Source organism: Dermacentor andersoni, chromosome 4, assembly GCF_023375885.2.
Source record: "Dermacentor andersoni chromosome 4, qqDerAnde1_hic_scaffold, whole genome shotgun sequence".
NCBI classification, from domain to species: Eukaryota; Metazoa; Arthropoda; class Arachnida; order Ixodida; family Ixodidae; genus Dermacentor; species Dermacentor andersoni.
In genome coordinates, this window is record NC_092817.1 from 130,321,690 (window position 1) to 130,337,435 (window position 15,746).

Here is a 15,746-nt window from a genome sequence, read left to right on the forward strand (position 1 = left end):
GATCAAACAACATACAACTAGCTGACACTGGTAGCGAAAGTGACAATTCACAAATATGAAGCGAACAGCCATCTCCTCTTACATTTTCGTCAAACTTATTGTTTTGCTTTTTAATGTACAAAGCAAGTTTTCCGAAAATTGCATTTCTCTGTGTCACGCAGAGTTACTGCACAATGTTACGCACTCTATGGACGATAGGTAAAAGTTCCAGAATATCAGCGGCCTGCAGTTATCTGAAAGTTCGAGTGAAGTCATATTATTAAGGTGCAGTCCAAAGTTTCAGTGGCTGCATTTACTGGGGCATCTTCAGCTCGGAGCATAGACCGGCCTTGCTAGAAGTACACTTCAGCTGCTCCGCAACAACTGGTGCGAGTTCCAGAAGGCATGCCTTCCTGTCTTTCCAAAGCGTTGTTTTTGTATTTGCTGTTGAATAGCATGAACAATGACATATATATCTGCTCCCCTGCATCAGACAAGTTTTTTCCAAGCTGCCCAGCATTCCCGAACATTGTCAACAAGATTCAAGTAAACAAATGTGCACCGGGTTCTTTGTTCTCCACGCGTAGTCCGCAAAACCGTGCACAACCGGCTGCACACCCATATCTCTATTTATGGTGAGTGGCTTTCAGATCGTTATTACCTCCCTCATAACGCATGGTGTATCAGCTTGAAAAAGAAAACGCTGTATTTTTTATTCGTTCCTATGCCTGCAACCAAATGCATACTTTGCTGCCTCGTGGGTAACTCATGTATTCGGCACTAAAGGAAAATGTATATCTCACCTGCGTTTTTTTTTAGCTATAGATGTATGAACATTAGTAGCTGTCGTAATTGAAGCAAAGGCCTGTATAAATAAATGTGTGCTAGCTTGATGTCAAGACATGCAAAACTCACTCACGAGGCATGTTTAGTGGGTAGGTTATGTGCTTTTTTTTTCTCACGATTGGTACGTGATTCCACTATAACCCAAACATCACTTAATAAATCATGCGCTCTGACAGCCCTCTTCTTTCTGCAGTTGGCGGGTTAATCAAGATGGGCTCGCTGCTTATGGTGATCGGCAACCTTGGGTTTTTTGTGAGTATTTATCCATTTAGAATCACAGCCCAGGCTAGGTTAGCTTTATGTATTAGTGTGCTGCTCTTACCTGCATACATTATAGCACTAAGGTACAACTATTCAATGTTCTCCTTGAGGAAGAAAACACTTCTTATCACAACACAACTTTATGAGGAATAGATTGATCGTTTATTAGCTAAGACAATCAAAAAATGAATGAAAGAAAAAAAAAAGTGGCAGAACCCATCTCACGATGACTGCGGGCGGCAATGTGTTAGCATTGAATCAATATAGCGACTCAACGAATGACAACCGCCTAAACGAGTTGTGTGTGAGGCGTGTACTGAATCGAAAGTCCTCTTTCGCGCGTCCCTAAGATTAACGGGCGCCATCTAGCGCCGCCGCCACGACGCCTGCGCGTGGCCTCCGAACTAAATGGCGCAGCGGTCCGTTTGGGCGCCGAGAAACGCGTCATCCAGTAACCGGGCTCTTTTCTCGCACTTCTTTGTGAACACGTTGCCCCATCTAGTGGCACTTCCGAGAAGTTAGCGTGTCACCTCACAGACGAGAAGCATGGCACGTCAGTGCCTGCGAACGCTGAGAACTGTTGCCCCGCTCGCTGCAGAATCAGCGACACATACTCAATGACCCATGTTGGCGAGAGTTTCTTTGAAGGGCGGCACACAACCATTGCATTCATGCCGCAGCTCGATAAACGCTTGGGGTGAAAGGCGTTCATTGAAAAGCGGCGCACACCCAGTGAAATTGTGGCGCCGCCTGCTAATGGATCAAATTGCTCTCCTTGGGGAACCCTTGATACGTTGGTTCGATCTCGCTCAGCATCCGATGTGTTTAAGAGACCTTCTTCGTCACTGTACAGCGGCACATCCCTAGTTACGCAGGTTGGCGTCAAAGACGTTCATTAAAGAGCGGCGCAGAGCTACTGGAACATACCCGGTGACGCAAGATGGAATCAAAGAGGCTAATTGAAGACCAGCACACACCGAGTGGCACGTACCCAGCGTTCCAGGTTGGAGTCAGAGAGTTTCTTGTAATAGCCGTGCCCACCCACTCCCGCATCTACATTGACCCATGTCTGCGTGAAGGAGTATCGTGGAAGAGTGGCATGTAGATACACATCGACACCTACTGAGTGACCAAAGTTTATCCGATGGTTGGTTCGAAACCCTGTGGCCTCAGCACAACAGCCTCATGCGCTAACCATTCGACCATCGACTACGCAGTGACCCAGGTAGGCGGGACAACAGTTAGATCCATATTTAAATGAATACATACTCACATTGATAGACAGTTAACACCCGGAATGTGTATGAAATACCCAAGGAATGCTAAGGCAATAAAAACGAGACATTAAACATGTTATTTTAAGTGAAAAGCGGCAGCACGTGCAGTTGAGGCACCCATGGCGGCAACATTCAAACAGTGCACCTCCGGTCGCCATGGACTGTCGCGCCCGCACGCTGTGGATCTGCGCACTTATGCCACAACCGACATCACGCATCCTAGCGCCTCACTGAATGTCAGCTGGTGGTCAAACTTAAGCGACTCGTACATAGTGACGTAAACCACCACCAACGAAGGAGCCCACCTCCAGATTTAAGGTAGCCAACATTCTCCGGGCCGCAATAATAGGAGGGTGGAACAGGATCGCAACCGTCTTATGGGCTGGGCATCCGAGTCGTAGGAGGGCGTAGACGAGATGCCGCAAAATTATGAAGCAGCTGCATAGAGCTACAACCGCTGCCTCGCCCGAAGCACTGCAGCAGCATTCGCGTAGACGGCGATGCCCAGCCGTCGCCTGCGGCGAGGCAGACCGCCTGGCAGTACCGCTATCTTGCATGGGATTGAAGAGCACTCGCGATACGAAGCTTCGCAGGGGTAGAACAGCCGCGACAGGACGTGGCAAGCGAAGTTGTTGGTCCACACTGGCGCAGAAAGTGCGCTTGTGCAGGAAATCCTTGACGAAAGTTCTTTACCGTCCTTCTTATCGGTGAAGTAAAATCATTGGTGATCTGCATCACCTGCCATTCCGGTATATAAGCACGCCTCAATGCATAGTTTTGTGTGGTCGCTAAAAACATGTACGTGCTTCATCTCAACATATGGGCACATGTCTTCCTGTTGTCATTTCGGAGATGTCATTTAATCTCTTTGTTTTATTGACGCTGTAGCTGTACCCCGCAGAAAAGTTTTGCGAGGCCACCTTTACGCAGAAAGACAATAGTAAGATGCTCCTTCGTACGAAACGATTGTCTTGTTTCAAAGTAAAGGCTTCAGAAGATTGCATCGATCATTCCCGAATAATGTAGAAACAACTGTCAGTGTTTCTTCTGACGTGTATGCACGCACGTAGGCATGAATACCCCAAGATAATATTGCCGCACTTGCTATTTACAGAAATAGCAATTATAGGGATAGTAGTGGTTCTGCTGTATAGTAGTAGTTCGGCCGGTATCGATGGTTAGAAGGTCTTCAGGGACGCGAACAGCCCACACTGGATTTGGCTTAAGAAAATTCACTGGCACTCACTTCAACAGTAAATGCGAGAGAAATGCGTTAGCATTGCGTTGCACCTCTTTTAATTCTCGGATGCAAGTTTTAAACAGCGTTCACCATATTGAGAACTGTTGCTATGCAGCTCAGCCGTCAAACATCTTCCCTCTACGAGGACCAAAGTGCACCTAATGGTGGTACGAAGACCACTGTCATTGGCACTACATCAGACCACTGTCATTGGTATTGGTGTGTGTGTGTGTGTGCGCGCGTGTGCGTTTGTGCTGCGCGTGTATGTGCGTGCGTGCGTGCGTGCGTGTGTTCGTGTGTGTGTGTGTGTGCGTGCGTGCGTGCGTGCGTGCGTGTGTGTGTGCGTGTGTGTGTGTTTGTGTGTACACACGCCTTTACCACGTTGCCAGCTTTACACACTTCACACATACACCCTTTTATTCAATCTGACACCCCTTACGCTTAAATTCTAATGCATTAAACGAAGGAGTAAAGTGGGCGCACCGACATAGCTGTGTAGCGAATCGAGGACACCGTGCTGCTTTCCACTGTTGGCATGCGCTCTGTGCCAACAAACATGGCCCCTTTGATGAGAAGCTGTGTGTATGCAACACCGTGGTTCATACAGCCGGCTGAGCGAAACGGGAATAATCAAGCCACGGTTCTTCAAGTTACGAACGCTCACAGCAATCGCACATCGAGGTGCAACGCGCGCAAAGACACCGTAGGCGGTAATCGCCGTGTCAACGTCGCGAGGCAGATGGGCGCTGTTTCTACTGCGCACCAGCAGCTGCGCAGAATTCGGCTTCGCGCAAACCTGACGACCACCACATGAACAACTTCAACGCAACGCTACACCTTGATATGGCTTTCAGTGTGCGCGAAACCGACAATTTTATTGCGATGTCAGTGGGCGGTGTCCGAGAATAAACGTCAATGATGTGGTTGCGGCTCTCAAAATTGCTGTCACTGCAGTCAGTCAGCATGGTCTTTAGAATCCGCAGAGAGCGGCCTATAGGGTGGCCTTTGGATACCACCTACTATACCCGAACGCTCGAAGCGCGATCATGCCATCGTCGATGGCGCTGCCGTCGACGTTGTTGTTCTCTCGGACTATCGACGCACACGCCAACTCCGCGCGTGGTGGGTTAGGTTTCCAGAGGCGAACAGTTTGCGTTTGGTTTCAAAAGTGATGATGCCACGTGGGTGCATCCTGCGGTCAGTCGAGCATGCCGGAGCGAGGGCAGCGTGCTGGCTTCCGCTGCTGTGCACACGAACTTTAGCGTTCCTGGTGAACAGCTGCGTGCAGGCGACACCATTGTGAATACAGTGATCTGGGTAGGACGTTCAGTATACGTCAAGGTAACTATCTATTCATTCCTTTGGCCTCTGACGACCGCCGATGGTTTTCCTGCGGTCGCTTCTCATGCATTAACGGGATGCGATGTTAGCAACGCCGTTGGCAGTGCCCCATTTTTACGAACGCTTTCTGAAACACCTTCAGTAGAATGTTAAACCTTGCTATCGCTTGCAATGCTCTACCTTCGGGCAAAACACTCAATTTTATTGCTATAGCAATTATGTGGACAATCCGAGCGAATCTTTGTCATCGGCATCGCTGTGAGAATCTGTATGTATTTCTGCGTATGTATGCTACATGCCACACATGCTTTGTCACATGCGGCATATACAGGTTATACTGGCACACCATTCTCTTAATAAAGTTGCTTATAAGCGCTCTTACATTCTTTGCAAAACAATTCCACCGAATATTGAGAATGGCAGCCCCAAAACAAATGTGTTGAAACAAAACACCGACAGCGGATGCCGTCTATCTGAAATATTCACAGTCTTAAATATTACTGGTGCGAAACAATAAAAGAGCTAAAATTTTATTGGCGTGGCTCTGCAGGACCCCCGCGGTCGGCCCAGGAAGGACTTTTCAAACGTACCCAATACGGAAAAGTGGTGGTAGTGACGCAAGGAACACATTAGCTTTAATTAAGAAACAAATGAAACTGTCCGATGGCGAATTCATACCGACGACCACTAGCACAACCACTCGTTTATGATTACCTCACGTTTACCTCAATTCCTACTGCGATTACAGCTACGAGTCTACGTCGTGCATTATTCTAACATATTGCAATCGCATTCATTGCCTCACCCTTATGGTGAAACTGATATTTTTTAACTACATCAGCTTGGTTTCATAGTTGCACTCGAAAGCAATCTTTCGTTACAAGAGAGCGATTGAATATATCAACAATGATGTGTGGTGCAGGATTCAAATTACTGGAATAGACAGCAGGAGACAGAAAGAGCGCCAGACTCGCAACAAATTTTATTCCAGGAAGCATCCAATACAGAGGCACAGACGATACATTCGGGGAGCCATTACAATGGCCGCACGCGAAGGCATACTGAGAAAATAGTTCAAATCACCAGATAGCTATCACAAGCCAGAGAAACCATCAACAAACTGAATAAAAAATTTTGAAATTCACTTTTGCGAACTAAAACTGATGGAACGCTAATGAAGGAATCAAATTTTTTCTTCGTGTGAAAGGATTCTAGCAATTTTCGAGTCAATGCATTCCGATTCTTTCCTTGCAGTCGCGTGCGACTAAACTGCGGCACGCAAACGCATGAGGCACAGTGGAAGTGCAGGACTGACACTGCTCCATTCGTAATTGATAAACTGTGTTCTCTTAAAGGGTAATTAGTGCAAAATCCTGTGTGGCCATTATGCACTCTGCGACAGCTCAGCGGTATCTCATAAGAGTGCGACACGGTGCCCTTATAATCGCTATTCTTCCTGATCTGGTTCGAATTTCTCTGTTGCGATTGCTTGCTTTGCGCAAGCTGCTCGAGGGAGCCAATCACGGTCAAGCCAATGCGGACAGGGCTTTATCACAATCGAAAGTGGTCGTGTGGCACCGGTATCACATTTTGTGCACACGGCACAACGCAAGAAAAGGTCTGCTTGTTATCGAAAAACGCCTGCTTGCTATTAGCTTTGGCATAAAATCAGGCACCCTTTGAGACATCAAGGAGCTTTATGACAACAGGATCAGAATTAGTGATTTTTTCCCGTAATAAAACAAAACGCTTTGTTTTATATTACATGCTATTTTTTATAATCAGGGTTAAATGTATTGTGCAGTTAAAACACGAAACGGTGTGTTTGGCCACACATGACTTTAAAGCTTTTTGTGTGTGCGTGTGTACAGCAGATCAAAATTAGAAAACTCTTTCTAGCAAGGGCATAGTGTATTTGCAAGTCAAACTGTCATTCATGCTGAGACAAAAGCCTTACTCTTAAACGCTTGCACGAAGCGATAACCTGGCTCATTTATTACTAGTCTTAATTGACCGCATCTCACGAAAGTTCAAATTGCTTCATTTAAGAAAATTTTGATTACTGAGAAAACTGCATTTTCAAGTGCTAGAGCAGCTATTGACAATTCTCGCACACTGCGTGTCTCCGCAGATTTGTACACCTGCGGTAGATATGAAATGTGTCCATATCCCTTATCTTTTCTGCAGTAGGCCGAAGCGAACACTTGCTGTTTTGTCAGTGTGCATGCTGCTGAACAGCGTTCTTTTTTCTTTTCTTCGCTCCGTATTAACCATTTGTGGCTACCACTTTCAAGATGTATTACTCAGACTGTCGCGGGCTTTTGCGCTGGGATTTCAGCTGGAACAGCAGTAAACAGCGAAACTGTCCGCTTGTTAAGTGGACGAACATTGTTAGTTTTGTGCAGTGCAATGAGGAAATACACTCAGGGAGCAGACCGACCGTGGCTTTATCTGCGTGAGCGAAGCAAATCTGGCTGCGCAGTGACGCCGCAGGTACAGGCGCCGACAAAAGTGTCCACGCAGCGGGAGCCGGAGCAAGGGAAAACTGCATCGCAACGCCATCTACAGGCAGCATCGAGTCAAACGAGTCAAGCGACATGTCTGCCGATAATAAAGGGCACCCGATCCCAGATGCCGCCTGTAGATGGCGTCGCGATGCAGTGTGCCGCTGCTCCGGCTCCCGCTGCGTGGAGTATACCACTTTTGTCGGCGCCTGTACATTTAAACTGCAAGAATATTGTCTGGCCCATGCCTCCTAGATAGCAGGCCTGCACACTCTTCGTTACGACGTCGGGCTGCTTGGACTGAGATTTCCATTGCCAGTCCCACAGTGACGTTATGACGGTAAAGTCACGAAGATTTACCCGGGCGCATGCCCCCTAGATTTTTTGGGCAGTCGGGCAACGTAGCAAGATGTCATGGATTGATGTGCACTGGCCTTGTGCTGTCTAGGAGACGGCGGTCTGGCGGGCCGTGATCGTAGGACATGTGTAATCGCGACATCAAACTGAAAGACAGTAAAATTTGCCGATACGCGAGTTTATTGAATAGTAAAGGACGCGTATTAGAGCTTCGAGGACACAGTTGAATTTTCGCGCCCGGCTGGTGCCTTCCTACTCCCCTTCCTAAATATTTGGTTCCTCAGTGCGTCAATATGCTTCTGCGAAGGAGGCATCTTGTGCAATCAAATTTCAAGCAATCAGTTCTAACCTATACAGTGGACATCAGTCGAAAGGTATGATACTTAGCAACTGTTGTCGACAACCTAATATGTTTTCAATGTCTTAGCTAACATTGTACAACAAGGAAGTTGTCGTTGTGTTATATCTTATGTTGTATTTGTGGACTTCCGTACATTGTTGAGTATTAGGGTTTCTTTCTCAAAGCTAATACTTTATCATCAGAAAATATGAACTGTTTTCGTACATTCCCTCGTTTTTACCACTCCCGTCTGCTAGGTTATTGAGATTGATGATATCTGAAATGAAAGTTCGACAGAGACACTTAAGACTTCTTATATGTGGGAATGCGAAAGCGTTATACCGTTTGCAGGCCTCGGAACGCCATGACTGCTCTCATAGTATAGACTCACGACATGGAATCATCTCCTCCCCTTTGGCTGCGCCATCAAGTGCCCAATGAGCCACGCACTAGGCCATACTTTTAGTCCGCCAGGTGGCTGCGATGTGATGTATGCAAGTACGCACGCACTAGGCAGAGCTTTAGTCATCCAGCACGAATGTATTTCCGGGAGTACATGCATTGGTTTGCCGAAATTCATAAAGCGGCAGCGCAGCATCCCGAGTGGCTCTTAAGAGTAGAGCCGCTGGTGGCTTTGCGCGAATTTTAGTTAGAAGAAACCAGCACAATGCTGGTTGATGACGCCTTTAGCAAATGTACGTTGTTCTTTGTGTGTTGGTAGGGTGACTGCCGAATGTTACATGTCGAAACCAGGCAATAAAGAAAGAAAAAGCCGCCGGGGCGTCGGGGAAGCGTGCTCCTCTCGCACCCCGAAAGCCCGGGTTCGATTCCCAGCCATACGGAAATTTACAAAATGCTCTTTCAAAGCCACTAATTTACTTTGTTTACAGGAACCTCCCTAAGACATTTTACGTCAACATGAGCAATTTTTGATGTCATTTAACTCTTTGCGCAGTCGGCCATATTTGGTCGCGCTGATTACGACGTGTTTTCGCTCAATGAGACATATATTGCCTTAGCATTAAAAATCCATGCTTGTACAACGCAACTGCAGTTTTCTCCAAGGCGTGGCGTTGATACTAGACAAGGTGACAGATACAGACTTAGCTTATATATGACGCAGAATTTGAATTATCATGTGTCCACTGCGAAGCCTCACAATTACAATTACTATCGGTGTACATTGCAGCTTAAGCTTCGGTATTATTTTGGATGCTTTATGTACAGCACCACAGCAGACCGAGAATTCAGCAAGTGCTTACAGCGCAAACAATTGCAGCGTGTTGTCTCATCGAAGTCTGAATCGAAATAAAGATACACATCAGGAGGGGACCTAAGTATGTCAGAACAATCCCAAGATGAACTGTACTTTTGTCGCTCCACGAGCAGCTATTAGAGCAACCGTGAGAACATGGAAGGCTTTTACCTTTTAAGCATCAGTTGTAAGTTACGATGATAAACTTGGGACCTCCATTTGTATCGTGACAGAACTTCTGTTTGAAGCCGAATGGAAGTTTACTTCATCGTAATATACAACGTGGTTCTTACTTCTAGACATCGATAAGCCTTTCTCGTGCTGTCATTCAACACTAAGAGGTGCAGTACTCTTGCTTTTCTTCCTTTCCCAGTGACACGCGTTATAGATAAGGCCATGGGATTGCCACGGTCAGCATCGGCTGTCACTACATTTCACGAGCGTGAACAACCCTTAGTCAAATTCAACTTTCGCGACACACATGCTGACTTCACCCGCAGAGCCTTGCGGGAGGCTGTTGAAATTGCTCGAACTCATACGAAGCGGTCCGCAGTATTACAGCTTTGTTGCGTTATTTCAGTTTGCTTTTCTTGCGGTTTAATATACAAAGCGCAGCGTCGTAATCTCGTCGGAAATGCGAAGCATTGATTGCAATATCAACGTATATAAATACAAGCGACGGGGCATTGCAGTTTTTTTGAAAGATTCACGTACTAATTAAATTATGAAGCATGGTGCCATGCACGCTCAAAAGAACATGAGATCTCACTCGATGACAACGAACACTCTCCGCCGCAACGCTGGAGGGAAGCAAAGCGCTGGTAGCGTGGAGTGAATGCTTCGTGTTGCTTCTCTCTTCAACGCATCTCGGAAAGTCAAGAATACGCGTCCTCCAACACCTAGCACGCTTGAACACATCGCACATGAATCCACCGCCATATAGGCTCGCCCAGCACTTGCACCCGCCGGAGATTACCTCTTAGAAAGGGAGCGCGAGCAGCGTATGCGCTCAGACGCGGTACGCGCAGCCACGGCCCGGCTCCAGGAGGGGACGCGCTCTCCTGCGTCCGCCTAACCCTCCTATGCGCGCGCTTCATCACGTTGCTGCGCGCTAGCTGACCTCTTCACCATCTGGCGTGCAAAATCACGTGACTTTCTTCATTGGGCATGTGGGAAGCGGGTGCGCGTTAAACCGCCCGTCTTCTCGTCTAACGACCCCATGCGTTTCCTAGTACCCACTGTATACGGCGCGTGGGTCGCGTTCTTATCGTACTTGGTCGTCAAACTCAGTCACCACAGCGACAATGACACTGTGGTGTTATCAGTGTCCTCGCAATAGAACTTACGATCGTTAGAATCCGCCGCAGGTGCGCCAAGGCTTTTACGCCCTTTTTCTCCAGAAATCCAAATACAAATTTGCGACACCACGTAATGGGGAAGAAGCCGAGTAGAATTCATCACTGGATGTCTTTAATGAGAATCCAAAACTGTGTGAGACATGTTTCTTCATTTCGCGCTCATCGAAAAGTCGCCGCTGCAGAATTGAATGTAACATGCAGGGTCCCCTGCTAGAGAGCAAAATAGTTGGGTGTTGCTTTCTATTGTTGCAGTTGCTGTTGCTTTAAATTACCCCTTTGTGTGCACCACATTGAATCCGGTTGCAATTGCTACAATATTCTGAGCGAAAAGCATTGTTTATTCGTAGCAATCGCTTTTTTGGTGCAAACAAAACAAGGAGTGAACATTACAACTTTATGACTTTTCGTAAAGAAATGCTGTATTACGTTCAAGTGTCTAATGAAGTCAATATTGTGATGCACAGTAACATATTTCGTTTATTTCTCTCTTTTATCCAGATAGTCGTCGCCCAAGGTGAGTTGACCAAGGCTGTTTAAATGGTTTCCGTTCGTGCTATACAGGGTGGTCAAAATTAAGTTTTACGGTTTCTTATAATTAGGCGCGGGAAAGTATGTGAAATTCACCTATAGAAAAGATTTATGATGCCAGGGCCACACAAAGTGAGATGATAAATATCGCTGTCTGCCGACCAATTAAATAAAATTGAATAATGAACTTTTTAGGGACTGCAGTAAGCGGGCGCGTTTGTATAGAAAAGTTAGAGGCAGTCGTGATATTACACAGTTCCACTTGGTGGAATTCTAGCATGCCTGTGTTCCTAGATAACCGGCTGTGAATTTTAATTTCTTTTCGCATGCCTACGCATGCGAGAAAGTGAAGATCGGCGCAAAGCACCTCCCTGACGTGACTTGGCTGTTGTGCGTAGCGTTTAGTCTTAAAAATGGGAGGAGGCACAAGCAACGATGATAACTCTTCCCTCTCGGCTAGTGAAATCTACGAATGACGTCCTGGTGTGTCATACGCAGTCCGCGTCATCCTATTAAGGGCGATCAAGGACGATAATTTTCCCCTTCTTGACATTGCACCGGGGCATCACCTTGTATACGCGTTAGCTTCCCTGCCATCTACTAGACTGCTTCCGCCACATCGGCGCTTCTGGAAGGACAATCAAGAAAAACCATGTTGGGATTCACTGGCGCTGACATGGCTCATTCCACCTAAACGACGTATTGTACCCCTAAAATAGCGATAGAAGTGGTTCTTGCATTCACTGAAATGAATGGCAATGCCTCATTAGCAATCCGGCTGTACGCGGTTCGCCACCCAGACCATCCACTTCCATCTAAGCCAACCTTCATAAACATCGTTCGGTGCTTTCGCACAACATGGTCAGTTCACCGTCAGAGACAGACCAAGAAAATAGTCGTCAATGAAGACGTAGACATGGAAGTTCCCGCGTACGTAAAGTTGATACCGGAAAGCCGTATCCCACAGACTGCCGATGAGCGCAGACGCAGCTTCGGAATAGTCACATAAAACGTTAAAAAAAACATACGTTCCATCCGTACCATGTTTTCCTTCCCCAGGACCTAAAACAGGCAGACTTTGAGAGGCAGCTTGACTTCTGCAATAATGACCTGACCAAAATTGAAGGAAAAAAGAAGTTCCTTCAAAGTGAGTGAGTGAGTGAGTGAGTGAGTGAGTGAGTGAGTGAGTGAGTGAGTGAGTGAGTGAGTGAGTGAGTGAGTGAGTGAGTGAGTGAGTGAGTGAGTGAAGAAGTTTTGTTATGAATGCCTGCAGAACAGTTAGCCGTCCCCTGTTAGGGAGGCGTCACCGTGACGCGGCCATGACATCTTCGTGGCGTGTGGCGCCTCTACTTCGGTCACGGTCGCACTACTCCCTTTGGTCGACCGCGCCTGCCCCTCTTTTGGGGTGGCAGCCTCCCTCCGGTTTCGCTCGGGCGTTGGCTTTCGAGGGCCGCCGAGATCCGCTGGACGGCCTGGGCTTGGACATCTCGATCATAGCACCTCGTTGCGGCCTCGAGCCGCAGCGGGATCGCTGTTATCGTTGCAGCTTCGTGCGGGTTCTTAGCACAGTCCCAAAGGTTGTGAGCTGCAGTGGCTCTTTCCTTTTGGCACACACAACACAGGTCACTTACATAAACACTTGGACACACGTGCCTCATCAGCACCGGGGTGAATAACGACCCTGTTTGAAGTTGTCGATATAGAACCCCTTCCTTACGGGTCAAGCCCGGATGAGGTGGCGGCATAGTCCTTCGCTCTAGTCTGTACCACTTGACAATTTCGTTCTAGGAAGTCATATTGTCCTTGGCTTTCCACCACCACGACGGGTCGACCGCAGTAGCAGCGGCACGGTTGGTTAGTCCTCGCGCCGCCGCGTTCGCCATCTCGTTGTGGATTCCGTTGCCGCGATCCGTCACATCACTGCCCATATGGGCCGGAAACCACTTTATGACGACACACCGATTTTCCCTCGCGAGATCGACAGCACGCAACACACGCGCGGCTTCACGACACACCCTTGCTCTTGCGTAATTTCTCACTGCCGTCCTAGAATCACAGAGCACAGTTGTGCACTCGGGGTCGGCGGTGGGCAGGGCAATGGCCACCTCCTCGGCTGGATGCGCCCCTCGAGGCCCCACACTCGCTGCTGTTCTCGTTGCACCGGTCGATGCCCCGACGACTGCAGCGGCGACTGCCTTTCTGTGATGTGGATACTCTGGCGCGTCCACAAACACGGCACCCCTGTCTTTAGCGTGGATATCGATCAGCGCCTTGGCCCTCGCCGCCCACCGCTCTTTGTGGAACTCAGGGTTCATGGTTCCTTCAAATTGCAATTTGGACAAATAAAGCTCGCTTTTGCTGGAATGGCACCCTGGACGTTCACAACGCCCATTATTAGTCCCAAAAATCCACAGTCACTGCGGCACCACAAGCATCAAGTTTTCTGCAGTGTGAATTTGTGGAGTCAAACACTCGGGGACAGGATCGTTCAACCTAACTTTTTTGAGGGCAACCTGAACGGATAGAAGTGCAGGCGCTCAACACTAAGCATTGTCGTCGACAACTGTGTCTCCGATCTCCCTCTGGATGACCTGCTCCAGGTATTCCAGGTATTATTATGCTCCCTCATGGTTCCAGGATAACGGAGCTCTGCCACATTTCTCCACTTTTGCAAACAGCTGGCGGGACCGTCATTTTCCATGACAGTGGATTGAAGGAGCAAGAGCGATATTTTGGCAGCCGAGATCCCCTGACCTTTCTCAGTTCGACGTCTTTTCGGGGCTACATTAAAGATGAACTTCAAGCGAAATAGCCCACTGACGTTAATGGCATGAAGAACAGGATAATAGCTGTTTACCTAATTAACTAAATTATAACGTGAGAAAGACTGAAGACTCCGTACAATATGGACGCAGCCTGAAATCAGTGAGAAGGAAACGGGGCATAGGACAAACCAAGATGTATGCACTGAAAGATAAGCAGGGTAATATCATCAGCAATCTCGAAGGTACAATGAAAGCAGCGGAAGAATTCTATACTGACCTGTACAGTACCCAGAGGACTCAGGAGTATTCTATTCGAAACAATTATGAACAGTACACAGAAATTCCTCCTATAACTAGAGATGAGGTCAGGAGGGCCTTGCAAAACATGAAACGGGGAAAAGCGGCAGGAGAAGATGGAATAACAGTCGATTTAATCAAAGATGGAGGAGACATAATGCTAGGACAAGCGGCGGTTCTCTATACGAAGTGTCTATCGACTGCAAGGGTCCCAGAAAACTGGAAGAATGCAAATAATATACTAATCCACAAAAATAAAGAAGACGTTAAAGAACTTAAAATTTACAGGCCCATTATCTTACTCCCAGTATTATATAGAATATTGAGCAATACTGCTATAGAATAAGGGCAACACTGGACGTTAGTCAACCAAGGGAGCAGGCTGGCTTCAGGAAGGGATACTCAACAATGAATCACAACCATGTCATTAATCAGGTTATCGAAAAATCCGCAGAGTACAATGAGCCTCTCTATTTGGCTTTCATAGATTACGAAAAAGCATTTGATTCAGTAGAGATACCAGCAATCATAGAGGCATTGCGTAATCAAGGAGTACAGACCACTTAAGTAAACACCCTAGAAAACATCTACAGAAATTCCACAGCCGCATTCATCATCATCGTCATCAGCCTCGTTACCGCCACTGGAGGGCAAAGGCATCTCCTATACTTCTCCAACTACCCCGGTCATGAACTAATTGGGGCCATGTTGTCCCTGCAAACTTCATCTCATCGATCCACCTAACTTTCTGCCGCCCCCTGCTACGCTTCCCTTCCCTTGGAATCCAGTCCGTAACCCTAATGTCCATCGGTTATCTTCCCTCCTCATTACATGTGCGGCCCATGCCCATTTCTTTTTCTTGATTTCAACTAAGATGCCATTAACTCGCGTTTGTTCCCTCACCCAATCTGCTCTTTTCTTAACCCTCAACGTTACACCCATCATTCTTCTTTCCATAGTTCGTTGCGTCGTCCTCAATTTAAGTAGAACTCTTTTCGTAAGCCTCCAGGTTTCTGCCCCGTACGTGAGTACTGGTAAGACACAACTGTTATACACTTTATTCTTGAGGGATAATGTAAACCTGGTGTTCATGATCTGAGAATGCCTTTCAAACGCACCCCAGCCCATTCTTATTCTTCTGATTGCATCAGTCTCATAATCCGGATCAGCGGTGCACTACTTGCCCTAAGTAGATGTATTCCCTTACCACTTCAACTGCCTCGCTACCTATCATAAGCTGCTGTTCTCTGATGATGACGACGATGATTATGATGATGATGATGATGATGTGCGAGCGTCGGCCGAGAAGTACTACGCAGAGTTATCGAGTCAACGCGAGAGCGGTTTATGCTTTGCGTTGCTGTGCAAGAAAGCATTGTGAACTTGTTTAAAGCATTG

At 47.3% G+C, this 15,746-nt stretch overlaps 1 protein-coding gene across 2 annotated transcripts in view; it reads left to right on the top strand.

Annotated features, from left to right (window-relative positions):
• The first annotated feature begins 314 nt into the window (after nucleotides 1-314).
• The window catches only part of LOC126537703 (uncharacterized), a 40,633-nt gene continuing 25,201 nt past the window's right edge, over nucleotides 315-15,746 (top strand). The window contains exons 1-3 of one of the 2 annotated variants that reach the window (XM_050184794.3): nucleotides 315-614; nucleotides 1,019-1,077; nucleotides 11,257-11,272. In XM_050184794.3, the coding sequence (XP_050040751.1) occupies nucleotides 1,036-1,077; nucleotides 11,257-11,272 (58 nt within the window). In that variant the 5' untranslated portion in view covers nucleotides 315-614; nucleotides 1,019-1,035. Of the gene's footprint in view, nucleotides 615-807; nucleotides 1,078-11,256; nucleotides 11,273-15,746 lie in introns of those variants that run through there. The other variant, XM_055074453.1, reaches the window with a different exon arrangement.